Raw genomic sequence first — 27237 nt, 5'->3', positions numbered from 1 at the left:
GATCACACAACAACAAGGTAATTAATATAAGCTACTACTACACTACAATACTACTTAGTTGTACAATTTTATTTTTCTACAACACCCTAACAGAATGAAAATTGCTGTTAATTACTGAAAACCAAAAGTAATACACAAGAATTAGGCCTACACAATTCTAAACTGCAGTTAAGTCTACCCTAATTACTGCAACAGTATTCTAGTAAGAAATTAAATACTGATACCACAGATATGATAGATATTACAGATAATATACTACACAAATATTTCACAGTAATAGAATAAACACACTAATTTATAATAAGATACCTACTATAATACACTACAATAATTTTAAAATATGTTCAGAAGTATCCTAATTACAACATGTTATTACTAAGCACAAACAAAAATGGAAATTACTATTAAAGTTTGAAATTTGCAAGACTACTCATAAGCACTCTAATTTCTAAACAGTTACTACGATACACTACAATAGTTTGTAAACTGCGTTCAGACTTATCCTAATTACATTCGATTATTATTAAGCACAAATAGAAATGAAAACTTCAGTTAGGCTTGAATTTGAAATTTGCAAGTACTACCGTACTCAAGGATTACCAACAAAGTCAAACACGTAGGCAGAAAATTATTATTATTAGTGCTACTTTATCCTACTATGCTCTATTAGAAATGAGAACTTGCATTTGGTTAAATGCTTAAGTTTCGAAAGGGTTACTATACACAAAGAAAAACACGAATATAACGTATCTTCACTACAATTCTCAACTGAAGTGTGATTATGTGATTATTAAAGCTGGTGGATTACCATTATTTTCTCTACTCCACAGGATGGAGAATAAAAGTGTCCTTAATTACTGAAAAATATGAGGCTGTCTACAATAATTTCTCACAAATATTTCTGTCAAAACTACACCTACTACGCCAGGGACTTGAACTGCAATTATTGGGATATAGGAACTTTATTATTATTAGCTAACCACTCAAAACTAGTGAAAGATCGAGGGAGCGAAATATAAATTACAGATACTTTACCTACCTACTCAGAACTACAAATGATCGGAATACAAGATCAGCTGATTTTTATTTATATTTACTTGACTACACTACACCCTTTGTTCACGGCAGTAGCCAATATTGCAGTATTTGAATATGAAGAGTTTGGAAAAGATTGTGAGTGGGTCTGGCATTTTTGCCCTCAGCTGCTGTAGGGATGCTCCTATGGCATAGTCCGAAGCATCAACCATTAAGATTAAGAGTAGATCAGGTTATGGGTGAGCAAGCAGGGCTGCATTAGCTATCTCTTCTTTCAACTTGGTGAACGATGTATATGTTATGTGATTGTGTTTGTATACTGAGACACACTCGCATGTTATTTAAGTTGCACCCTTTTTAAATATAACTATTGCAGGTATCAAAATATTATTCCTTGATAAATATTCCGGAAGTATTTGAGCATACAACAAAATACAACTAAATATGTTTTGTTTCAGGTCCACGTTATAATTTTCGGCCACGCCCCTCCCGGCGTTAAAACTTCAGGTGAGCTTAGTCTATGGTCACAAAATAAGTCTGTTTATAGAGATTATTTTAGGTATAATCCTTTGGTGATGAATATTGCTTTAAAAGGAAGTACAGCTTGGCATTCATGACAGGCAGGGAATACTGTGGATATATTCTACCACCCTTAGTCACAAGTTGAGAGTCCTGGTGGTGGTGGTGGTTGTGGTGGTGGTGGTGGTGGTGGTGGTGGTGATTATTGTTTTAAGAGGAAGTACAACTAGGCAACCATCCTCTATATAACACTAATCAGAGGGAAAGAATGGAAGGGATCAACACTTCAAAAATGAAGGTATCGGCCAAAGGAAGACAAGGGCCACGAAGGGCATGAAAATGATGGACTCCCTAGGCCTCCATACGTAATACCGTATGGACTCCCTAGGCCTCCATACGTAATACCGTCTGGGTCAGAAAAGAACAAGAGATGACCAAGGGAGGTCAGATAGGTTAGTGGTGGTGATTATTGTTTTAAGAGGAAGTACAACTAGGCAACCATCCTCTATATAACACTAATCAGAGGGAAAAATGGAAGGGGTCAGACACTTCAAAAAAATGAAGATATCGGCCATAGGAAGACAAGGGCCACGAAGGGCGTGAAAAGGAAAGACTCCCTAGCCCTCGCAAACCTAATAGCGTCGGGGTCGGAAAAGAACAAGAGTTGACCAAAAGAGGTCGGATAGGATAGATGAAAGTGAGGATGGTGGTGGTGGTGATTATTGTTTTAAGAGGAAGTACAACTGGGCAACCATCCTCTATATAACACTAATCAGAAATAAAAATGGAAGGGATCCGACACTTCGAAAAATGAAGATATCGGCCAAAGGAAGACACGGGCCACGAAGGGCGTGAAAATGAAAGACTCCCTAGCCCTCGCAAACCTAATAGCGTCGGGGTCGGAAAAGAACAAGAGGTGACCAAGGAAGGTCAGATAGGATAGATGAAAGTGAGGAGCCTGGCACAAGTAAGTGGAAGCAATGCCAGGACTCAGCTGAGGGCCCCGTGGTCGCCAACCCACGCTCCAAAGTTCAGAGCCCCTGGGGCCCCTTTTAGTCGCCTCTTACGACAGGCAGGAGATACCGTGGGTGTTATTCTACCGCCCCCACCCACAGGGAGGTGAAAGTGAGGAGTCTGGCACAAGTAAGTGGAAGCAATCCCAGGACTCAGCTGAGGGCCCCGTGGTCGCCAACACACGCCCCCAAAGTTCAGGGCCCCTGAGGCCCCTTTTATTCGCCTCTTACGACAGGCAGGGGATACCGTGGGTGTTATTCTACCGCCCCCACCCACAGGGGGATCAGATAGGATAGAGGAAAGTGAGGAGCCTGGCACAAATAATTGGAAGCAATGTCTGGACTCAGCTAAGGGCCCCGTGGTTGCCAACCCACGCTCCAAAGTTCAGAGCCCCTGGGGTGGTGGTGGTGGTGATTATTGTTTTAAGAGGAAGTACAACTAGGCAACCATCCTCTATATAACACTAATCAGAGGGAAAAATGGAAGGGATTCGACACTTCGAAAAATGAAGATATCGGTCAAAGAAAGACAAGGGCCACGAAGGGCGTGAAAATGAAAGACTCCCTAGCCCTCGCAAACCTAATAGCGTCGGGGTCGGAAAAGAACAAGAGGTGGTGGTGGTGATTATTGTTTTAAGAGGAAGTACAACTAGGCAACCATCCTCTTTATAACACTAATCAGAGGGAAAAATGGAAGGGGCCCGACACTTCGAAAAATGAAGATATCGGCCAAAGGAAGACAAGGGCCGCGAAGGGCGTGAAAATTAAAGACTCCCTAGCCCTCGCAAACCTAATAGCGTCGGGGTCGGAAAAGAACAAGAGTTGACCAAGGGAGGTCGGATAGGATAGATGAAAGTGAGGAGCCTGGCACAAGTAAGTGGAAGCAATGCCAGGACTCAGCTAAGGGCCCCGTGGTCGCCAACCCACGCTCCAAAGTTCAGAGCCCCTGGGGCCCCTTTTAGTCGCCTCTTACGACAGGCAGGGGATACCGTGGGTGTTATTCTACCGCCCCTACCCACAGGGGAAGAAAAGAACAAGAGTTGACCAAGAGAGGTCGGATAGGATAGACGAAAGTGAGGAGACTGGCACAAGTAAGTGGAAGCAATGCCAGCACTCAGCTGAGGGCCCCGTGGTCACCAACCCACGCTCCAAAGTTCAGAGCCCCTGGGGCCCCCTTTATTCACCTCGTACAAAAGGCAGGGGATACTGTGGGTGTTATTCTACCGCCCCACCCACAGGGGGTTGAGAATCCTGGGGCCTCTTTTATTCACTTTATAAGAGGCAGGGGTGCTGTGGTATATTCTACTACCCCCACTTACAGGGGACAATTTGAGAGCCCCTAGAACCCCTTTTTGTTCACCCTTTATGACAAGCGAGGAATACCATGGGTATGTTCAACCACCCCTACCCACACTCTGAAGTTGAAAGCCCCTTTTATTCACCCTTTATGTCAGGCAGGAAATACCATGGGTATATTCAACCACATCTTTGTCAGGGATTTTACCTTCTTTGGTTAAACTGTATGGCTCAGGCATGGGCTGTTTGTGCTAAATTTATCATTAGATTTCATCCTCCTTATGGGCCCCATACTCACAGATGTGGAGGTTGTTCATGGGGATCAAATCAAATGACCTTCATAAGGCCTCTGCAAAGGCCCATAAGACAAATAAATAATTCATAATGGAACTTTTAAAAATCTCATGTGTCTTTCTTTCTTTCTTTCCAGATCTACACAAAAAATTTCGTTACTGCTCCTATGAGATTTTTTTTTCTAAATTTCAGTTTTCCAAATTTTCAGTGAATTTCTAAATTCTAGTTTTTCCAAATTCTCAGTGATTTCAAAATTCTCTGTGATTTTCAAAATTCTAGTTTTTCCAAATTCTCAGTGATTTCAAAATTCTCTGTGTTTTTCAAAATTCTCAGTGATTATCTAAATTCTAGTTTTTTTCAAAATTCTAAGTGATATTCTAAATTCTTGTGTTTTTTCAAAATTCTCAGTTATACACTAAATTTTTTGTCTTTCTTGGCCGCTAAGTTCACAGTTTGCATGTATCAGTCTTACAATCCTGTATGATGTACATGATCAGTTCACTCCCAGTAGTCTTCATTGACAGTTTCTTGCCATTCCCATGTCAAATCCTGCCATGCTGCTTGAGAGGCAACGTTCACTTCACAGCAGCTGGAGCGAGAGAACCAACTTCTCGATGACAGCCAGACAGAACGAACACTCGACTCTACGGACAGAACACTCACAGAGATTGACACATAGACTGCCTCCTCAACTCAAAGTGACTCCAACTCGAACTGTCATTGTCCACAGCGGCACTCCTACACTCTCAGACTGAACTGACTACACTACCTCAGTGCTCCACAGTGGCGCTCCTACACTCTCAGACTGAGCTGACTGTACTGTTCCGCATTCACCGTCCATTCACACACAGCACTTAGCGCTCAGTTCCCTGCTGCGTGTGAATGGACAGTGAATGTGCAACATTGCAATCAGTTCACTCTGAGAGTAAGTGCTGTTGAGGAGAGCAACTGTGGAGTACTGAGCGAGTGCAGTCATTTCAGTTCGAGGGTGAGCTCCATTGAGGAGTACCGTTGTCGACAGTGACAGTTCGAGTTGAAGTTGCTCTGAGTTGAAGAGGCAGTCTGTGAGCCAGTCTCCGCAAATGTTCTGTCCTTGGAACTGAGTGTTCGTTCTGTCTGTCTGTCATCAAGGAGCTGGGTATCTCGGTCCAGCTGCTGTGAAGAGATCGTTGAGTCTCGTGCAGCATGCGAGGTTTCGACGTGGGATCGGCAAGGAACAGTGAACGAAGGCTGTTGGGAGTGAACATACTGCTTACATCACACAGGATTGTGACACTGCGTGCAAACTGTGAACTGGTAAATTCTCAGTGCTATGCGTCTTGGTAGGGTGCTAATTACCAATAGTTAAGCCCAAATTAGCACACTGGGGTGAAACGCTGGCACTCAAGATTGAGTTAACACAAAGAATTTTAATTTCCAATTACAGACCAATTACATTTGAATTATAAATTTACTCATCCGAAACAAATACTTTGTTTCCTATGGAAATTGAAATCTATATCATCTGATGGCCTAACAGGCACCAATTTCTTTAAAAGAAACCAACTCTCTCATAATGCATTGGCACTGCCTGCATCTCCAGGTGCCTATGCAGTGCCCTCCACTATATGCACTAACTATAAATCATGGTAGGTGTGCTAGTTACCAACTGATGAGCCCAAACTGGCACACTGGGGCAAAATGCTAGCAAACAATGCTGGAAAAATTATGATTTTCAACGGCAAACCAATTATATACTTTTAGCTGGTGTTGCCTTCATTGTTTCAGTTTTATTAACTTTTCTATGTCTCTTTGGTTTTGGAGAAGATTATCCAGTGCTCAGAGCATATTTCCTCTTGCGTGATCAAGAGGGCTTGTTCTTTGTTTCAGTTTTAGCTTTGTGTTTCACTTTGGTTTTGATTATCTCCGTTCATGTTTTACACTAGTCTTTTTTCTCTACAATGATTTAATCATTTCAATCTTCGGTTTTGTTGGTTCTTGTTTACATGTAAATTTATCAATTTTTGGCTTTACTGGAGTACTCATAAGAGCAGTAGCTGGCTTAGTTTGTGTAATCGCAGTGAAGTTTGCTTCTGGAATGGCTGCTGCTTTTGTGGTCTGTGGTCATTTGGTTGTCTCAGCGGCACCCATCTTGGAAGAAGCCTTAATTCCCTCACCTGGATGCCAATAAAGCAGGAAGAGAGAGACAAAGATTTAAAAAAGGAAGAAGTAGAGTATACTGCAAAAAAAAAAAAAAAAAAAAAAGGTTCACAGAAATAAAGGGAGAAGAGCTAATAGAAATGGAAATTACCAAAGTGAGAGCTGTTCCAGAAGAAAAAGAAAGCAAAATTACAGACATCATACTAGGTGCAGTAGAAGAGGCTCCTTGTGTTGCAGAAAAAGTACCTGATTTTCAAGAACTGTTAGCACAATCAAAGTCTGATAATAGAAGAAACAAGTAACTGAAACAGAAGAAAAGGATAAACAGGATGAGTAAGAATAAAGGGAAGAAGAAACAAAGGAGAAGAAAGTGAAAATATTACCAAATTGGGCAGATAAATATTAGACACTAAATTCAAGAAGTTTGATGTATTAGAAGCGACTTCCAAATGTTTCCACAGAGGAGCCAGAAAAATTAAAAAAACTGAGCTTATGTTGTTGACTGAGGGTAAAATATCAGTAGAAATTAGTGAAAAGAAACTCATGAAGTTCATGTTGAACAGGATACTGAATATTCAAGGAAGTGAGACTACTCCAGAAGAGAAAGTGATGCAGAATACTTCACTAAAAAAGAAGAGGAAGTTCAGTTCCATGATCACAAATCCTTAAAACAGCCACAGAATGGAAAATAAGAAGAGACCTACACTAAAGAAGGAGGAGGTTATTGAGGATAAACAACTTGTTGAACTGCATCAAGCAACAGTGGGAGAGATGGAGAAGAAGAAAAGAACCTGTTAAAAATAGAGATGATAAAACCCTTAAAAGTAAAAGAATCATAATCTGTTAACAATAACAAGGAAAAATCTACTTAAGTGGAAGAACATCTCAAAACCAAACAGGAGGATACCATATTACTTCAACCAAAGTTGATGTAACTATTAGATGATTAGCCTGTTAAATTTGAAGAAGAAGAGTCTGGAGGACCTTGTTAGAAAAGGAGAAACTTGATAACAGTAAGGAAAAGGAGGAAGGTGGTGGTCGTGATTACTGTTTTAAGAGGAAGTACAACTAGGCAACCATCCTCTATATAACACTAATCAGAGAGAAAAATCGGAAGGGGTCCGACACTTCGAAAAATGAAGATATCGGCCAAAGGAAGACAAGGGCCACGAAGGGCGTGAAAATGAAAGACTCCCTAGCCCTCGCAAACCTAATAGCGTCGGGGTCAGAAAAGAACATGAGTTGACCAATGGAGGGCAGATAATGTAGTTGAAAGTACGTTGATGGTCGTGGTAATAATTGTTTTACGAGGAAGTACAACTAGGCAACCATCCTCTATATAACACTAGTCAGAGGGAAAAAATGGAAGGGATCCCACACTTCAAAAAATGATTTCGGCCAAAGGAAGGCATTGGCTTCGAAGGGCGTGAAAATGAAAGACTCCCTAGCCCTCGCAAACCTAATAGCTTCGGAGTCGGAAAAGAACAAGAGTTGACCAAGGGAGGTCGGATAGCATAGATGAAAGTAAGGAGCCTGGCACAAGTAAGTGGAAGCAATACCAGGACACAGCTATGGGCCCGTGGTTGCCAACCCATGCTCCAAAATTCAGAGCCCCAGGGGCCCTTTTTAGTTGCCTCTTACGACAGGCAGGGGATACCATGGGTGTTATTCTACTGCCCCCACCCACAGGGGGATCAATCTCCTGAGACTGAAGAACTGAAGGGACCTAATGGACCAGAAAGGGAAAACTTAGACACTGGTAAAATGACACCCACACAAACAGGTTTTATATTCACCTCTTAGTATTTCATCATGAATGAATGAAGAACTAGTGGACCTCATGTACAGGAGGAAATTAATGATACTGGGCTGAGTGAAGCTAAATAGAGAGGGAAAGGAATTAAGACATCAGGAAAACAGTATGCATTGTATTGGCATGGAAATGACAAAGAGATGAGGAATGGTGTTTTCATCATAAGTAAAGATCTAGAAGGAGGTGGTGGTGGTGGTGATTATTGTTTTAAGAGGAAGTACAACTAGGCAACCATCCTCTATATAACACTAATCAGACGGAAAATATAGAAGGGATCCGACACTTCGAAAAATGAAGATATCAGCCAAAGGAAGACAAGGGCCACGAAGGGCGTGAAAATGAAAGACTCCCTAGCCCTCGCAAACCTAATAGCGTCGGAGTCGGAAAAGAACAAGAGTTGACCAAGAGAGGTCGGATAGGATAGATGAAAGTGAGGAGCCTGGCACAAGTAAGTGGAAGCAATGCCAGGACTCAGCTGAGGGCCCCGTGTTCGCCAACCCACGCTCCAAAGTTCAGAGCCCCTGGGGCATCTAGAAGGAGTCGCTGACATTCAGTATGTTGTGGCAGAATAATAAAGGAGACTGTGTGTGTAGGGAAAGAAAAGCTACCTCTGGAGCAGGTGTATGCACCTCAAACTGGATGTTGTCAAGAGGATAAGAACTAGTTTCTTGATGATTTGGATAAAATTATTAGTAAAGAGAGAGTAATCATTATAGGAGATCTGAATGCACAGACTGCAACAAATAGAACAGGATATGAGAACGTAATGGGACCTCATAAATATGGTGGAAGAAATATAGAAGGTGAACATCTCCTTGACTTCTGTATGAGGAATAAGTTGGTGGTGGAAAATAGTTGGTTCAAGAAGAGACAGAGCCATAAGAAGACATGATACAGCTGGGATGGACTACAAAAGACTGTAATTGATTATGTCATCTCAGGTGAAGAAAGGAGCAGAATGGTAACAGATGTCAGAGTAATACCCAGCGATAGTCTTGATAGTGACCACCATCTATTAGTAGTGGACCTGAGAAACTTCTATATGACAAAATTACAGAACAGGAAAATGCCAAAAATCAAAGTATGAGAACTCCAGAAAACATATAGGAAACCTGAGTACCAGAACCAGATAAAAACCCTGTTACCAAGAGATGAAAGGAAAAATGGAGAGGCAGAGTGGACACATTGTTTAAGGAAGCAAATGAAGTTTGTGGAAAGACAAGCATGAAAACAAGGGAGAAGGAAACACCTGGTGGAATGAAATAGTGAAAGCAGCAGTCAGGGAAAGAAATTTCTTGCAGAAAGAAAGGAATCAGGAGAAAAATAAACCGGATCTTACTAGAGACAAAGCCAAGATAAGAAAACTCAAACAATTATACCGAAACAAGAAACTGGACATTAAAAGAACAGTTACAGAAGAAAAGACCAAGGCATGGAATATATTCACTCAGAAACTGAAGGAAGACAGCAGAGGTAATGAGAAACTACTGTATAGTGTTATCAGAGGTAAAAGGAAACCAATGAATAGCATAAAGACACTTGAAGATGAAAATGGAAATCTGATTAAGACAGAAAGTGACATGAGAAAAGTCCTGAAGAACCATTTTGACCATATACTGAATAGACCAGTTGAAGAACAAAATACAGAACCGGAAATTCAAGCCTAAAATGAGGAACTCCCCATCACCTAGACAGAAACTGAGACAGCCTATAAATCTATGCCTACAGGAAAATCTTCAGGTGCAGATGAAGTGAATACAGACATGATAAAGACAGCAGGCATCCAGGGCATATAGTGGCTGCACAGAGTACTAAATGCTGTATGGACAAACAATAAAATACCTGCAGATTGGAGAAAGGGCATTATAATTCCCCCATTTAAGAAAGGCAGCAGACAGAAACCCACCAGTTATAAAGGAATAATAATGGGCTAAATATTCTAGAGATCATAGAAAGCAGATTGACAAACATCAATGAACCACAGTTAGAGGAAGTGCAATATGCATTCAAATGTAACTGATCAATAGTAGATCTAATTTTTAGCACCTGCATGCTCATGGAAAGGTATTGGGTGGTGGTGATTATTGTTTTAAGAGGAAGTACAACTAGGCAACCATCCTCTATTTAACACTAATCAGAGGGAAAAATGGAAGGGATCCGACACTTCGAAATATGAAGATATCGGCCATAGGAAGAAAAGGGCCACGAAGGGCGTGAAAATGAAAGACTCCCTAGCCCTCGCAAACCTAATAGCGTCGTGGTCGGAAAAGAACAAGAGTTGACCAAGGGAGGTCGGATAGGATAGATGAAAGTGAGGAGCCTGGCACAAGTAAGTGGAAGCAATGCCAGGACTCAGCTAAGGGCCCCGTGGTCGCCAACCCACGCTCCAAAGTTCAGAGCCCCTGGGGGAAAGGTATTGGGAGAAAGGCAAGAACCTGGTCATTGTGTTCCTGGGTATAGAAAAGGCCTATGATAGTGTTATAAGAGATAAGATCTGAGAGTGCCTGAGGAAAAGAAACGTGCCTGAGGGACTGGTAAGGAAAATTCAGATGTTGTACAAAGACTGTACTTGCTGTGTACAAATTGGAGAAGGTCGGTCATCATGGGTGGAGTTCAGCAAGTAAGTGCACTGTCCCCGCGACTGTTCATCACTGTTATGGACAATATAATGAAGAACACCAAGGGAAAGTTAGGTGAACTGAATGCAGTGGCCTTTGCTGATGATATAATGATTTGGGGTGAAGCAAAGGAGGAAGTACAGACCAGACTCAACGTATGGAAATTCCTGCTCCAGAAATTTAACCTCAACATCAGCGAGACCAAGACAGTGGTGATGACAGTCAACAGAGTTGGGCGCCCAGCAAGTGTAAAACTAGGTTGCTACCAGCTAGAGTATGTGGATAGTTTTCCTTACCTTGGAAGTGTAATCTCCAATGATAATTTGGTCAGAAGGGAAATTACAAACAGGATGCGAAAGGGATTAGAATTCTACCAACAAGTAAGAATACTTTCATGGGACGACATGATTCCAAAACTGGCCAAACTGATGATGCTTAACAGCTATTTCATACAAATATTGACCTATGGTATTGAAGCGTGCACCCTAACAAAAAGAGATTCATCAAGACTGCAAGCTTCAGAGATGAAATTTCTTAGATCCACCATCCAGAAGACTAAGATGGACAAATGAGAAGGTGAGGAAAGAAGCCGGAATAAAGACATCCCTTTTAGACGGAATCAGTACATCCAGACTACAGTTGTAGGGGCATGCGATGAGAATGGAGCCTATAACAACACGTGGTGGTGATTATTGTTTAAACTAGACAACCATCATCTATATAACACTAATCAGAGGGAAAGAATGGAAGGAACACGACACTTCGAAAAATGAAAAAATCAGCAAAAGGAAGAAAAATGAAGGACACCCTAGCCCTCGCAAACCTAATAGCATCGGGGTCAGAAAAGAACAAGAGTTGATTAAAGGAGGTCAGATAGGATAGATGAAAGTGAGGAGCCTGGCACAAGTTAGTGGAAGCAATGCCAGGACTGAGCTAAGGGCCCCGTGGTCGCCAACTCCGGCTCCAATGTTCAGAACCCCTGGGGCCCCTTTTAGTCGCCTCTTACAACCAGCAGAGAATACTGCGGGTGTTATCCTACTGCCCCCACCCATAGGGGGAAGACCAAGAAATTCAGTCTACTGATGATGAAGAGATGGTTGGAGGAATGATTTTTAATAGGAAAGAGACGACTTTCACGAAAATGAGAAGAGTGGTGCTGGTGGTGGTGTTAAAGGTTTTAAGAGGAGGTACAACTAGGCAACCATCTTCTATACAATAGGGCCTACTAATCAGAAAGAAAAAATGGAAGGGATCTGACACTTTGAAAAATGAAGATATCGGCCAAAGGAAGATACGGTCCACGAAGGGCGTGAAAATGAAATACTCCCTAGGCCTCAAGTGCTCTATTACCATCCAGGTCAGAAAAGAACAAGAGTTGACCAAGGGAGGTCTGATAGGGTAGATGGAAGTGAGGAGCCTGGCACAAGTAAATGGAATCAATTCCAGGACTCAGCTTAATGCTCCGTGTTCGCCATTCTACGCTCCCAAGTTGAGAGGTCCTGGGGCCCCTTTTAGTCACCTGTAATGAAAGGCATTAGATTCCATGGGCGTTATTCTACCGCCCCCACACACAGCGTTTATTTATATTATACCACAGTGGAATTCTTCAAGAAAGTACGAGCACGACACTACATCTTCAGAGGAACAGAACACAACCGAGACTTCTTCAATGTTCTACTTGAAGCGAAGAAAACCTGGGAGGATTAAGAATTAGGTAGGTACTAAAATGAAATATGTTATCAAAGTAGATAAGTTTCATGTGCCATAATGATGACTGTTTTATGGGGTTAGATCCACCTAGTCAATATAAAATTGTTTATTAAATCACTTTATTATTTACATACATCGATATGGGACTAGTTTCAACCCAAGTTGGGGTCATGATCAGCCTTATACGTTAACCTTGAAATCAAATTAGTATTGAACATAATAAGATGTACCGTTGAACCTGACTTATACGTATATCAAGGGGAAGAGGAAAAACTACTTGTAACTCAGAATTACTCAGAAATCAGACTTACGCAATACATCACATATTCACTGAAAAAACCATGTGTAAATCCTTGCAAATAATAAATACATTAAGACAGAAAATATTAATTTGAACTTGGCCCAGCCTTAAAGAAATCAGATAGTTTGGCTTGTTTCATTTTTCTTGCATTAAGAGTATAAACCTCGTTTAGCAAACTTAGGAATGAATTCAAAGCATTTTCACTACAACTTTTCGCACTGATGTAACGCCTACACACTTCGATTGCACTTAACACTTCACTCATTTCAGGTGTCGAGTTTTAAGTCATTATCTCCCTTGTAGCTGGTCCATCACATACAGCCAGATTGTCATCGAAATTCACAAAAGTATTGAATTCTACACCCTCCGGTAGCATTCGTTCATTGCCAGACAAAACTTCGTCCCCATAATCATCATTAGAGGCAGCCTCTTCTAGTAAGGTACCAGGTTTGTGGAAACAGTTGCTGAATGTGGAGGATGACACGGTGGTGGTGGTGGTTATTGTTTTAAGAGGAAGTACAAGTAGGCAACCATCCTCTATATAACACTAATCAGAGGGAAAAATGGAAGGGGTCAGACACTTTGAAAAATGAAGATATCGGCCCAAGGAAGACAAGGGCCACGAAGGGCGTGAAAATGACAGACTCCCTAGCCCTCGCAAACCTAATAGCGTCGGGGTCGGAAAAGAACAAGAGTTGACCAAGAGAGGTCGGATAGGACAGATGAAAGTGAGGAGCCCGGCACAAGTAAGTGGAAGCAATGCCAGGACTCAGCTGAGGGCCCTGTGGTCGCCAACCCACGCTCCAAAGTCCAGAGCCCCTGGGGCCCCTTTTAGTCGCCTCTTACGACAGGCAGAGGATACCGTGGATGTTATTCTACCGCCCCCACCCACAGGGGGAACCCACAGGGGGACAATTGGGGATGAGCCCAAATGGCACGTCTGGGCGAAACTCTGCAAAATGCACACGGCCTAACCACCCAATAGCTGGTTCTATTCATGTAATTGTAAGATCTGCGGCCGTGAAAGCCATTTTTGATATTCTAACTCCATGGGGAGTAATATTTTTTGGAAATGGAGAATTTACTTCTCCTTTAGCAGGTTAGCAATCTCTATTTGCTAACACGGCGGGACCATGCGCTTGGTCAACTACTAGGCATGTCCACACATTTTTTCGACTGGGTGGCGCTCTTCTCGGCTCTTGCTCAGTCGGCCCAAGAATAATCAAATGGGCAGATGCCTCGTTGGCTGTCGCCTTCCCTCACCACGATGTCTTCTTCTTTTCTCATAAAAAATGTGGACACTGCTCATACTCCTTCTGACATTCGCCAGTTTCTTGCTGCAGTTGGCGTCGGTATTCAACTGGTAGTTCGCCTCCAAGATGCTTCGTCCGGCCAGCCTTCTCCAGATGTAGTGGCTTTTCTTCATACTGCAAGCGAAGCGACGCACCTCCTCTCCGTCGGTTCCCTTTTCTTATTTGCTTCCACTCATCAACTTGCCCCTACTCCTCCACATATTTTACAACAATTGGCCTCTGACCCTGCTTTCCCTCTTCCAGTCATTCCCTCAGCTACTACTCCGGTCACTACCATCACCATAACCACCACTCCCACCACCACCGTCACCACTTCTATCCATTGTTCCCCTTCTTTCTCTATCACCCCTCTTACATTTAGTCATTCGTCCCCTATCATGTCCACATCCACTCCTTCCACAGCTACGACTGTCACCTATCCCCCACTGCCCCCTGTTAACCTCCTGGATGATATCGTCGCAGCTCCGCCCGTCTCCGAAGGCCGTGCAGCTTCTACCTCACCAGTTCATCACCCGTTTTCAACACCAAGCTGTGTCATCCGTGGGATAGACCCTGCTGTCCCCGAAGAAGATATCCTGCACGAACTGCACCAGACAGGCGTCCCTGTCCGTCGGGTGTTTCGGATCTTCAGCAACGATGGCCCGACCTTCATGGTTCACCTTCGCCTCGCCTCACTTGCCGACGTAGACCATCTTACCACCAACGGCGTCGCGTTTTCGAGGGCGAACCCATCGTGTGGAGCACTCTCGCTCCCCGCCACGGCTTGAGTGATCCTCCCGTCTTCCACCCTCTCCTCCTCCACCCCCTCCGCTACCCACCCCACCGTCGCCACATGTCAGTGGTGGTGGTGAATATTGTTTTAAGAGGAAGTACAACTAGGCAACCATCCTCTATATAACACTAATCAGAGGGGAAAACAAGAAGGGGTCCGATAGTTCGAAAAATGAAGATATCGACCAAAATAAGAGAAGGGCCACGAAGGGCGTGAAAATGAAAGACTCCCTAGCCCTCGCAAACCTAATAGCGTCGGGGTCGGAAAAGAACAAGAGTTGACCAAGAGAGGTCAGATAGGATAGATGAAGGTGAGGAGCCTGGCACAAGTAAGTGGAAGCAATGCCAGGACTCAGCTTAGGGCCTCGTGGACGCCAACCCACGCTCCAAAGTTCAGAGCCCCTGAGGTGTGAACGCCACATGTCACTCTTCCCGCCTTCCAACCAAATTTCTTCACTTCGCCGATTCCCACGTTCGACCTTCTCCGCTTACTTACTACTTCTATCACGAACATTACCACTACCCTCTATTACCTTCTTCTCCAACACTACCCGACCCCTTCCTCACCCTTCCTACCGACCTCTAACTTTGTTCACACTTAATCTATGTATTTTGCTTATGTAATTCTCTGTATCACTTTTCCGAAACGCGCGCCCGAGATACATCCCGTCATTGTAAATAAAGCGCTCTCCTTCTCCCTCTGGTATTTGTGGGGGTTTGCTTTTGCAGGGTGCTCTGCGGGCCCCCCCTGGGCCCCGACTTGTTGTGACCGTGCCCTTACGCCCACCTAACGTACTCTTTTATGTATGTACGATACATACGTTCTGTGTGTTTTGTTCTCTCTTTCTATTTCCTACTCGATGGCCACTCCGTGGCAGGAATGAAATCACCTCCTTGATGATGATGATGATGATGATGATGCGCTTGGTCTGCTACTGCTAAGCAGAGTCCTGGAGGGGCATGCCAATCCAGCTGATGAGCCCAAATGGCACGTCTGGGCGAAACTCTGCAAAATGCACATGGCCTAACCACCCAAAAGCTGGTTCTATTCATGTGATTGGGGATGATGTTTGACAGTTAGATATAGTTGAGCACTGTTGCATTGTTTTTGGGTCCCTTTAACACACACACCCCCTCCCTTACAACCGAATGCAACCCCACCCACCCTCCCTTCTATCCCCACCAACCACATGCCACACAAGGATCTAAGAAAGTCAGATAGCACACAGGAGGAATCCAATGCAGCAATGAGATGATCCACCCATACTATATACTTCACATGTTTACACATTCACACACTTCCTTGACTAATTCATATTTCAATATTCATAGATAATTGCTGTGCTGATACCACATTTAAACTGAAAATGATCCACTTGGCTACACATTCCCTCTGGTCTACTGGACATAAATCAGATGATATTTCTCCATATCACACCCCATGTTTTACACCATAATAGGACTTTACAACTAGTTCATTGACATATAACAAAGCAGCTGAACCATGACTAAATGAAATGACACAAACCACCTCTGATATTAGAGACCTAAGTGGTGGTGGTGGTGGTTGTGGTTATTGTTTAAAGAGGAAGTACAACTAGGCAACCATCCTCTATATATCACTAAGCAGAGAGAAAGAACGGAAGGGGTTCAGGTGGTGGTGATTATTGTTTTAAGAGAAGTACAACTAGGCAACCATCCTCTATATAACACTAATCAGAGGGAAAAAATGGAAGGGATCCGACACTTCGAAAAATGAAGATATCGGCCAAAGGAAGACAAGGGCCACGAAGGGCATGAAAATGAAAGACTCCCTAGCCCTTGCAAACGTAATAGCGTCGGGGTCAGAAAAGAACAAGAGTTGACCAAGGGAGGTCGGCCCCGTGGTCGCCAACCCACTCTCCAATGTTCAGAACCCTTGGGAGTGGTGGTGATTATTGTTTTAAGAGGAAGTACAACTAGGCAACCATCCTCTATATAACACTAATCAGAGGGAAAAAGGGAAGGGATCCGACACTTCGAAAAATGAAGATATCGGTCAAAGAAAGACAAGGGCCACGAAGGGCATGAAAATGAAAGACTCCCTAGCCCTTGCAAACGTAATAGCGTCGGGGTCAGAAAAGAACAAGAGTTGACCAAGGGAGGTCGGATAGGATAGATGAAAGTGAGGAGCCTGGCATAAGTAAGTGGAAGCAATGCCAGGACTCAGCTGAGGGCCCCGTGGCCGCCAACCCACGCTCCAAAGTTCAGAGCCCCTGGGGCCCCTTTTAGTCGCCTCTTACGACAGGCAGGGGATCCCGTGGGTGTTATTCTACCGCCCCCACCCACACGGGAGTTTATATATGTTTAGACATTGGTAATTATTAGGAAATATTTCAAAATGGGATACATCCATGCAGCATGTTTCTAAACCAGATACATCCAAAATAAATTCTCAATTATTTACAAGACTCTAAACTAATTATCATTTGTTTCTGTATAAATGTGTATTCTTATCTTGAGCAAAACACTTGCCATAGTTTCTTTAATGCAGTAGAGCTAGAGTGTTTTATATGCCTCCTGAAAAATATTGTGTTTTCGACTTATCTGATTTGGAAACTAAATGATTCGCTTGACAGATTTCATGTGCAGACTTCGCCTATCATGGCTTGCTAGCTTGCTAGCTTAAAGGTAGACCACAGTCATCATATGGGCATCTCTGGATTACAGTGCTCTAGTACTTTTAAATAGATAAAACTTTCCTTTGTATTTTTGTGGGTTTGTGTCTGTAAAATGCTTTTATCTGCTTTCAGATATAACTATCGTTCCCACGTACAACACATACTTGGTTCCTGAACATGAGGACCTACTTGTTAAATACAAAACTGAGTTATCACATTACACCAGCTTATGGACCATCTACCTTCACGATCCCGAGAAGATTTGTTCAGCATTTCACCTGGAATTATAAAGATGTTACTTGCGTATGCATAAAAACGTCCTATTCCATCAATCACTTTAAAGACTGCCTATGTTTTCATGTATGATTATTGAATATATGCCTTTTCAGAATGCTAATTAGATACAGTTTGTATCATGATAAAAATCAATGCCTTCCAGTATGCCAAAGGACACTTCATCACCCAAAACTGAAAACATGTTCCTCAAATGCCTGTTTAAATAAAGAATCTTGTTATGTGTTGCAATGGAATATCACTTATTATGACTACTGTGAATGAATAGGTGTAAACTTAAGTTTTATATTTTACAAAAATTTGTATTCAATACTACAATGTTGCTAAGAAATGCTCAAAACGTAATGTTTCAAATCCTGGAACTGTACATTGTAGTTTCTGTGGTGAATTTTGTTTTAAGAGGAAGTACAACTAGGTAATCATCGTCTCTAAACAAAAGAAGTGGAAAAGGAGTTTAAAAGAGCAAAATTTATATTCAACTAAGGAATTTGGAAACGAAGTACAAAATAAGATAAAATTATAGAATTAAGCCAAAAGCTTACTAACGAATCAAAAGGGAACAAGCATTCCCTGAGTAACAGTACACTTGTAATTTACATACACTTGATCTATCAACTGTCGCACATAAAGTGGGTGAGGTGGTGGTGGTGGTGATTATTGTTTTAAGAGGAAGTACAACTGGGCAACCATCCTCTATATAACACTAATCAGAGGGAAAATATGGAAGGGGTCCGACACTTCGAAAAATGAAGATATCGGCCAAAGGAAGACAAGGGCCACGAAGGGCGTGAAAATGAAAGACTCCCTAGCCCTCGCAAACCTAATAGCGTCGGGGTTGGAAAAGAACAAGAGTTGACCAAGAGAGGTCGGATAGGATAGATGAAATTGAGGAGCCTGGCACAAGTAAGTGGAAGCAATGCCAGGACTCAGCTGAGGGCCCCGTGGTCGCTAACCCACGCTCCAAAGTTCAGAGCCCCTGGGGCCTAAAGTGGGTGACAAGATCGGCAGTAGTAGCGTCATCGGCTAATATGCGTTCGAGTATATCCTACAGGCCAAGGTTCCACCTTAGAGGTGGTGGTGGTGGTGATTATTGTTTTAAGAGGAAGTACAACTAGGCAACCATCCTCTATATAACACTAATCAGAGGGAAAAATGGAAGGGATCCAACAGGTGGTGATTGGTGGTGATTATTGTTTTAAGAGGAAGTACAACTAGGCAACCATCCTCTATATAACACCAATCAGAGAGAAAAATGGAAGGGGTCCGACACTTCGAAAAATGAAGGTATCGGCCAAAGGAAGACAAGGGCCACGAAGGGCATGAAAATGAAAGACTCCCTAGCCCTCGCAAACCTAATAGCGTCGGGGTCGGAAAAGAACAAGAGTTGACCAAGAGAGGTCGGATAGGATAGATGAAAGTGAGGAGCCTGGGACAGGTAAGTGGAAGAAATGCCAGGACTCGGCTAAGGGCCCCGTGGTCGACAACCCACGCTCCAAAGTTCAGAGCCCTTGAGGCCCCTATTAGTCGCCTCTTACGACAGGCAGGGGATACCGTGGGTGTTATTCTACTGCCCCGGTGGTGGTGGTGATTATTGTTTTAAGAGGAAGTACAACTTGGCAACCATCCTCTATATAACACTAATCAGAGGGAAAAGTGGAAGGGAACCGACACTGAAAAATGAAGGTATCGGCCAAAGGAAGACAAGGGCCACGAAGGGCGTGAAAATGAAAGACTCCCTAGCCCTCGCAAACCTAATAGCGTCGGGGTCGGAAAAGAACAAGAGTTGACCAAGGGAGGTCGGATAGGATAGATAAAAGTGAGGAGCCTGGCACAAGTAAGTGGAAGCAATGCCAGGATTCTACTGCCCCCACCCACAGGGGGTTTCCGCCTTAGACCAGAGAGATCGCCGTACTCTGTAACGATGAGGGCCACGCTGGATTTGGCACCTCATGAATGCACTGTGGGGACTTTCCTCTTTAGGAGCTAACAGTGCATAGATCGTCCATGATCTATCCTCAGCCTACAGAGTGCAATGACCACTTTCCGTGAAGGTCGGAAAAAGGACTGCCACACGGTATTTGTATTCTTAATTGCTCTCAGGTTGTTGGGAGTTTGCACAGCTAGCCACTCCAATTGCCAGGACGCCAAGATGGTTTTGACGTAGCTGAGAACAAATCTCTTTAGCAGGTACATTCATAGGTCACTCCCTTTGCAGCTTTATCCACAAGTTCATTTCCCGCAATCCCAACGTGGCTCCCCCTCTAGGGACACCATGACCTTGAAGTTGGTGTGGGGGCTTGTGTGCTTGTTGATCCCGAGGGCTGTGCCAGCTCAGGGTTACCCATGCTTGATAGGCCTCGGTGTAGGGCCAGACTAAAAAGGTGTCCCCCGAGTTGCATGAGAGGTGTCTGTTTTCTTTATTCTTCATCACTATTTCTACCCTTCTATTCTCACCATCTTTAATTTCATTCCTCTTCCTGTCTGGCCACCCTTTCTGCGTCGGGTAGATTAGGTTAGACATTTAAAAAAAAAAAAAAATTAGGTTAGTACGGAGATTTCATCCTCCCCCAATCAAAAGTTTCGGGTCGCGGCGAGGTGATGCATGGCTACTGGGAGAGTAGTTCTTAGCGACCCCCTCCAGATACCGGGCGCCCTCTGGAGTATACAGCCTTGCCTCTGGAAAATCTCCTTGGCTCTGCAAGAGGTCGACCTCATATTTCCGTGAGTACTCGTGGGACCAAGAAACGGAACCTCTCTCTTCTATTTCAATAAATTCAAAGGGTGGCAGTGGTGGCACTGGTGGTGATTATTGTTTTAAGAGGAAGTACAACTAGGCAGCCATTCTCTATATAACACTAATCAGAGAGAAAAAATGGAAGGGGTCCGACCCTTCGAAAAATGAAGATATCGGCCAAAGGTGGTGGTGGTGATTTTTGTTTTAAGAGGAAGTACAACGAGGTAATCATCCTCTCTGAACAAATAAGTGGAAAAGAAATTTAAAATATAAAACAAAATTATTTATTCAACAAAGGAATTTGGAAAAGCAGTACAAATAAAACAAAAAACAATTATAGTATTAGGCCGAAAGGAATACTAACGTATCAAAAGGGAACGTACGTTCCCTGAGTAACAGTACACTTGTAATTTACATACCCTTGATCAGTCCACTGTCGCACATAAAGCGGATGACGAGTTCAGCAGTAGTCGCGTCATCGGCTAGTATGCGTTCGAGTGTTTCCTGCAGGCCGAGGCTCCGTCTTAGGCCAGAGAGATCGGCGCACTCTGTGAGGATGTGGGCCATGGTGAATTCGGCACCACAAGAACACACTGGGGGGTCTTCCCTCTTTAGGAGATAAGAGTGCGTGGATCGTAAATGACCTATCCTCAGCCTGCACAGTACTATGGCCTCTCTCCGTGAAGGTCGGAAAGAGGACCGCCACACGGTAGTTGTCTTCTTAATTGCTCTCAGCTTGTTGGGAGTTCGGATATCTAGCCACTCCGATTCCCAGAACGCCAAGATGGTTCGACGTAGCTGAGAACAAATATCCTTAGCAGGGACATTGACGGGTCTTGGAGGTAAGAGTGCAGCTTCCTTTGCTGCTTCATCCGCAAGTTCGTTTCCCGCAATCCCAACGTGGCTTGGAAGCCACGCGAAAGTAATTCTGGTGCTAGCATCGCTTAACCTGGCTAGAAGGTCATGTATCCGCTGCACCAGAGGGTGTTGCGAGAAACAGGTTTCAATAGACTGCAGAGAGCTTAACGAATCGGTACACAACAGAAAGTGGTTTCTTTCGTCACGCAGTGCAAACTGCAGAGCCTGTAAAATGGCGTAAAGCTCTGCAGTATACACGCTACATACTTTAGGGAGCGAGACCTTCGTACTCATATCATCAATGACAAAAGAGCAACCAACATATCTCCGATTTTAGAACCATCCGTGAAGATAAGTCTCGCGGCCGGATATTGGTGAACAAAGTCCTGGAAATACCTCCGATGAACGGAGGAATCCGTGTTCACCTTGGGTCCACGGAGTAGATCTAGACGTATATCCGGTCGCGGAACCAACCACGGAGGTACCTCGCTAAGAGTTCGTTCAAGACAACCACCGATATCAATATTCAAATCATGACACAAGCTATCAATCCGAAACCCAACCGGACGTGTGGCATTCGGCCGGTCTTGGCACCGCTGGTGGTATTGGGTGCGATAGATGCATTGATAGCTTGGATGTAGCGGCATTTCACGAATTTTGGCAGCGTACGTTAGGAGTAACTGCTGCCTCCTTATCCGTAAAGGTGGACCTCCCGCTTCAGCGAGCAGGCTGGGAATGGGGCTAGTACGGAAAGCACCCGTTGCCAGCCTTACTCCACTATGGTGAATACTGTCTAAAAGGCTCAGCGTAGATTTTGATGCTGAGCCATAAGCCGCACTTCCATAGTCAATTCGGGAGAGGACCGTCGCCGTGTAAAATCGTAGCAGTACCGCACGGTCAGCCCCCCACGAAGTGCCGCTGAGAAACTTAAGCATGTTAAGTCTCTTCATGCAGGCAACCTTTAACTGACGGATGTGGGGCTGCCACGTAAGTCTCTTATCAAAATGGAGACCCAGGAATTTGCAGGTGTCAACCACTGGTAAGACACTGTTTCGCAAGCGGAGCTCTGGTTCCGGATGCACAGGCCGACGTCGACAGAAGTGTACAACTGAGGTTTTCGCTGCTGATCGTGGTGGTGATTATTGTTTTAAGAGGAAGTACAACTAGGCAACCATCCTCTATATAACACTAATCAGAGAGAAAAATGGAAGGGATCCGACACTTCGAAGAATGAAGGTATCGGACAAAGAAAGACAAGGGCCACGAAGGGCGTGAAAATGAAAGACTCCCTAGCCCTCGCAAACCTAATAGCGTCGGGGTCGGAAAAGAACAAGAGTTAACCAAGAGAGGTCGGATAGGATAGATGAAAGTGAGGAGCCTGGCACAAGTAAGTGGAAGCAATGCCAGGACTCAGCTTAGGGCCTCGTGGTCGCCAACCCACGCTCCAAAGTTCAGAGCCCCTGAGGTGTTCGCTGCTGAAAATCGAAAACCATGTTGCAGGGCCCATCTGTTGACTCGGTTAATAGCTTGCTGTAGCTGTCTCTCAGCAAACGCCACCCTTCCGGAGCTGTACTGTAGAGCTAAGTCGTCTACATACAGCGATGGAACGACTGCGGGCCCAGCAGCGGCAACTATGCCGTTGATGGCGATTGCGAACAGCGTGACACTCAGTACCGATCCCTGAGGTACTCCATTTTCCTGAACGTAATATTGAGAAAATGCATTTCCTACTCGGACTCGAAAGAGACGGAGGGACATGAAGTTCTCAATAAACGTTGGCAAATTTCCCCGAAAACCCCACTGGTGTAGAGTGGAGGGAATCCCATATCGCCAGGTAGTATCGTAAGCTTTTTCCAGGTCAAAAAACACGGCGACTAGGTGTTCCTTCCGGAGAAAGGCCTCCTGAATGGCGCTCTCCAGTCTGACCAGATGATCAGTGGCAGACCGATGAGAGCGAAAACCACACTGGTAGTTAGACAAGAGGCCCTCCCTTTCCATGGCCCACACAAGACGCCGGTTAACCATCCTTTCAAATAGCTTACAGAGGCCATTTGTAAGGCATATTGGCCTATAACTATCCAGAAGTTTTGGATCTTTACCTGGTTTGGGAATTGGTATTACAATTCCCTCACGTCATTGAGATGGAAACACTCCCTCACTCCATATTCTGTTGAATAGGGTGAGGATATCCTTGAGACATCTGTCACTCAAATGCTTAAGCATTTGATTATGGATTTTGTTCGGTCCAGGAGCCGTATCTCTGCATAGCGCAAGTGCACTTCGCAACTCCCACTCCGTGAAGGCCACGTTGTAGGGATGCGAAGCACTAGAGGCAAAAGAGAGATGGTGGGCCTCTGCTTCGCGCTTAATTGGAAGAAATGCAGGGTCGTATCTCCTAGAGCTGGACGTATCTGCGAAATGTGACGCGATGTGGTCTGCAATGACTGAAGGAATCGTAACTATATCTCCATTAATGGAGATTCCGGGTACTGAGGGCACATTCTGTACTCCGACAATTCGGCGGAGTTTTGTCCACACTTGTGATGACGGAGTATGTGCCGTGATGGATGACACATACTTTTCCCACGTAGCTTTCTTACTTTCTCGAATCAAAAAGCGGGCCTTCGCGCGCAGACGCTTAAATGCGATATGATTGGCCATCGTAGGATTCCGACGATAATGCTTAAAAGCCCGTCGGCGATCACGTATGGCTGCTGCAATTTCGTCCGTCCACCATGGGACCTGCTTCCGGCGACGAATACCGGACGAGGAAGGAATTGTTTCCTCTGCAGCAGCCAAAATTCCAGTAGTAATGGAAGAGACGTGGTCGTCAACAGACTCCAGCATATCATCAGCCATCACTGCGCGTTTTGTAAATTCTGGCCAATTTGCCCGCCGAAGTAACCAGCGCTTGGGTACTTCGGACTGTCTTTGATTCAAGAGAGACAGAATTATCGGGAAGTGGTCACTATCACAGAGGTCGTCGTGAACTTGCCACCGTAGCAGGGGAACTAGCGCACGGCTACACAAAGTGACATCCAGGTGTGAGAATGTGCCATGCGCGCTACTGAAATGTGTCGGTTCCCCTGTATTGAGCACACAAAGATCAAATAGGTTGATAATTCGCTCGACCTTCCTCCCCCTAGAACAGGAAGACGGAGAACCCCATAGTGTGTTACGGGCGTTCACATCCCCCAGCATGAGGAAAGGAGGAGACAACTGAGCGATCAAATCTTGTAGTGCATGCATATCAAGGTTAAGTACACGTTGCAAACCGTTGTCATTACTGGCAATGGAGTGCGAACTGCAACTGCATCTAGCTGAGTACGGAGCGGTACTTCTTCGCTGAAGATGTCGGAGCGAACTAGGGTACAAACGCCCCCAGTTGCCGCGCCATCCACAGCTACTCTGTCTTTGGAATAAAGACGATATCCTCTCATAGTCGTGTCGTGTCCAGGTCTCAAACGAGATTCCTGTAGACAGACTATGGAGGCCGAGTAGACGGATATCAGTTGACGTAACTCAGCTAGGCGACAGTGGTAACTACTGCAGTTCCACTGCAATAGTGCCATTGTGTGGATTGGTAGCGTTGCGAAATTAGGACAATTGCTTGCCCTTCTTTTTGTCAACTACCTGCCATTTTCCGCCGTTGTTGTCGGTATTGTCGTCACCATCCACGACAATGAGTGGTTCAGTCTCCATTGTCTCCTCAGAAGAAAGAGGCGCAGTGACTGGACCCTCCGCGGACGGTGATCTCATTGGTCTGGAACAGTGGGCCTTCTTTCTGGGAGAACTAGGTTCTCCAGAAAGTGATCGAACAAGAGGGCGTCGGGGCCTCTCGCTCTTGCCCACCGTTTCTCTCTTTTTGGGAGGAGAGCCGGCAGATGGCTTGCCGGATTTCTTCGGTGATCCTGTGGACCCCGACTGAGTTGGAGAAGGCTTCTTCTCTAATTTTTTAGGGGAGCTCTGTGGCTTCGCCTTCTCCTCCTTTATGATCTGGGCATTGGAAGGAGGGCTGGACTTTCCAGCCCTATTTGGGGAAGTCTTTCCCCCCGCCCTGTTGGGGGAGGACTTCCCAGCCGAACGTTCCTGGGAAGGGCCCTTCCCAGGCAACGTCGACAGTAACGCTCTTTTCGGTTTTTCACATGGTGAAACTCCAGTTTCTTTACTTACTGAATGTTGTTGCTGGCTTTGACTTTTCAATGCATTTTCAGTACCGGTGTTGTGTACAAAACTCTGTGGAGTGATCCGTACGTTTGCGGCCTTTTCCGCGAATGAGATGGAGAACTCCGGAGCAGCCATGGACTTGAACTTCCTCCGGGCGTCTGGATAAGATAGCTTATCCAGCGTTTTTATCTCCTGGATCTTCTTCTCCCGCTTGAATGTGGGGCACTCCTTGGAGATTGGAGCATGCGTACCCGGGCAGTTGACGCACACAGGTGGTGGTGTGCATTCAACCCCAGCATGCTCGCACTTCCCACACATTTTGCAGGTCGTCGAACCTGTACATCGCAATGAGGTGTGGCCAACCTTTTGACAGTTATAACACCTCATTGGTGCCGGAATGTACGGACGAACAGTCAGACGATACATAGCTACTTTTATTCGTTCAGGTATGGTCTCAGCGTCGAAGGTAAGGATGAAAGCACCCGTATCGAGTAGCTTATCACCCACACGCCTCTTCAACCTCTTCACGTCGGTTACACCCCGACGTGCTAGGTACCGGATCATTGTATCATCGGAAGACTTAACCAAATCCCTGTGGAATATAACTCCCTTGCAGGAGTTAAGGGTTTGGTGCTTCACGATTTTCACCTCTACCTTACCGAATAACCTGGCTTTAAGTAGCCGTCTGGACTGTTCAGCCGTAGATGTCTTGATAAGTACGGATCCATCTCGGAGCTTGCGCATCTCGTCGACTTCACCAGCAACAATTTCTTCGATTGAATTGCTTATCATAAAAGGACATTCGTCAAAGAAACTTTTACCATCGACCCTGGAAGCAACCAGGAATCGAGAAAGACGTTCGTCACTCATGTAGTCTACAGGAACTGCACTATACCGCTTACGTTTTTTAACTATATTTGACGCTGTTTTTTGAAGGGTGCCACCCTTTGTAAAAGAAGGAAGAGAAAGAGGTTCCGTCTTTTGTCCCACGAGTACTCACGGAAATATGACGTTGACCTCCGGCAGAGCCAAGGAGATTTACCGGAGGCAAGGCTATATACTCCAGAGGGCGCCCGGTATCTGGAGGGGGTCGCTTGGAACTACTCTCCCAGTAGCCATGCATCACCTCGCCACGACCCGAAACTTGTGATTGGGGGAGGATAAAACCTCCGTACTAACCTAATTATTTTTTTAATTTATTTTTAAAATTATTTTTTATTTTTTTATTTTTTTTTTTATTTCTCTGTAATGTCTAACCTAATCTACCCGAGGCAGAGAGGGTGGCCAGACAGGAAGAGGAATGAAATTAAAGATGGTGAGAATAGAAGGGCAGAAATAGTGATGAAAAATAAAGAGCACAGACACCTCTCAAGCAACTCGGGGGACATCTTGTTAGTCTGGCCCTACACCGAGGCCTATCCAGCATGGGTAACCCTGAGCTGGCACAGCCCTCGGGATCAACAAGCACACAAGCCCCCACACCGACTTCAAGGTCATGGTCTCCCTAGAGGGGGATATCGGCCAAAGGAAGACAAGGGCCACGAAGGGCGTGAAAATGGAAGGTGGTGGTGATTATTGTTTTAAGAGGAAGTACAACTAGGCAACCATCCTCTATATAACACTAATCAGAGGGAAAATATGGAAGGGGTCCGACACTTCGAAAAATGAAGATATCGGCCAAAGAAAGACAAGGGCCACGAAG

The 27237-nt window shown here is 44.6% G+C and overlaps 1 protein-coding gene across 8 annotated transcripts in view; it reads left to right on the top strand.

The window, feature by feature from the left end:
* LOC137503444 (uncharacterized) overlaps window positions 1-27237 on the top strand; it is a 366746-nt gene that overhangs the window by 215262 nt on the left and 124247 nt on the right. For 5 of the 8 annotated variants that reach the window (XR_011019125.1, XR_011019124.1, XM_068231028.1 and 2 more), the window contains 2 exons: window positions 1494-1542; window positions 17615-17977. The exons of 2 other annotated variants lie outside the window; for them this stretch is intronic. Coding sequence is in view for 3 of the 6 variants with exons in the window: in XM_068231025.1 (XP_068087126.1) it covers window positions 1494-1534 (41 nt within the window). In the remaining 3 variants the exon portion in view is untranslated. Of the gene's footprint in view, window positions 1-1493; window positions 1543-17614; window positions 17978-27237 lie in introns of those variants that run through there. One more of the 8 variants, XM_068231029.1, reaches the window with a different exon arrangement.

This window comes from Anabrus simplex, unplaced genomic scaffold (assembly GCF_040414725.1).
Source record: "Anabrus simplex isolate iqAnaSimp1 unplaced genomic scaffold, ASM4041472v1 ctg00000124.1, whole genome shotgun sequence".
In the NCBI taxonomy this organism is placed as follows: Eukaryota; Metazoa; Arthropoda; class Insecta; order Orthoptera; family Tettigoniidae; genus Anabrus; species Anabrus simplex.
The sequence above is the reverse complement of the archived record's forward strand: the minus strand, read 5'-3'. Positions and strand labels throughout refer to the sequence as shown.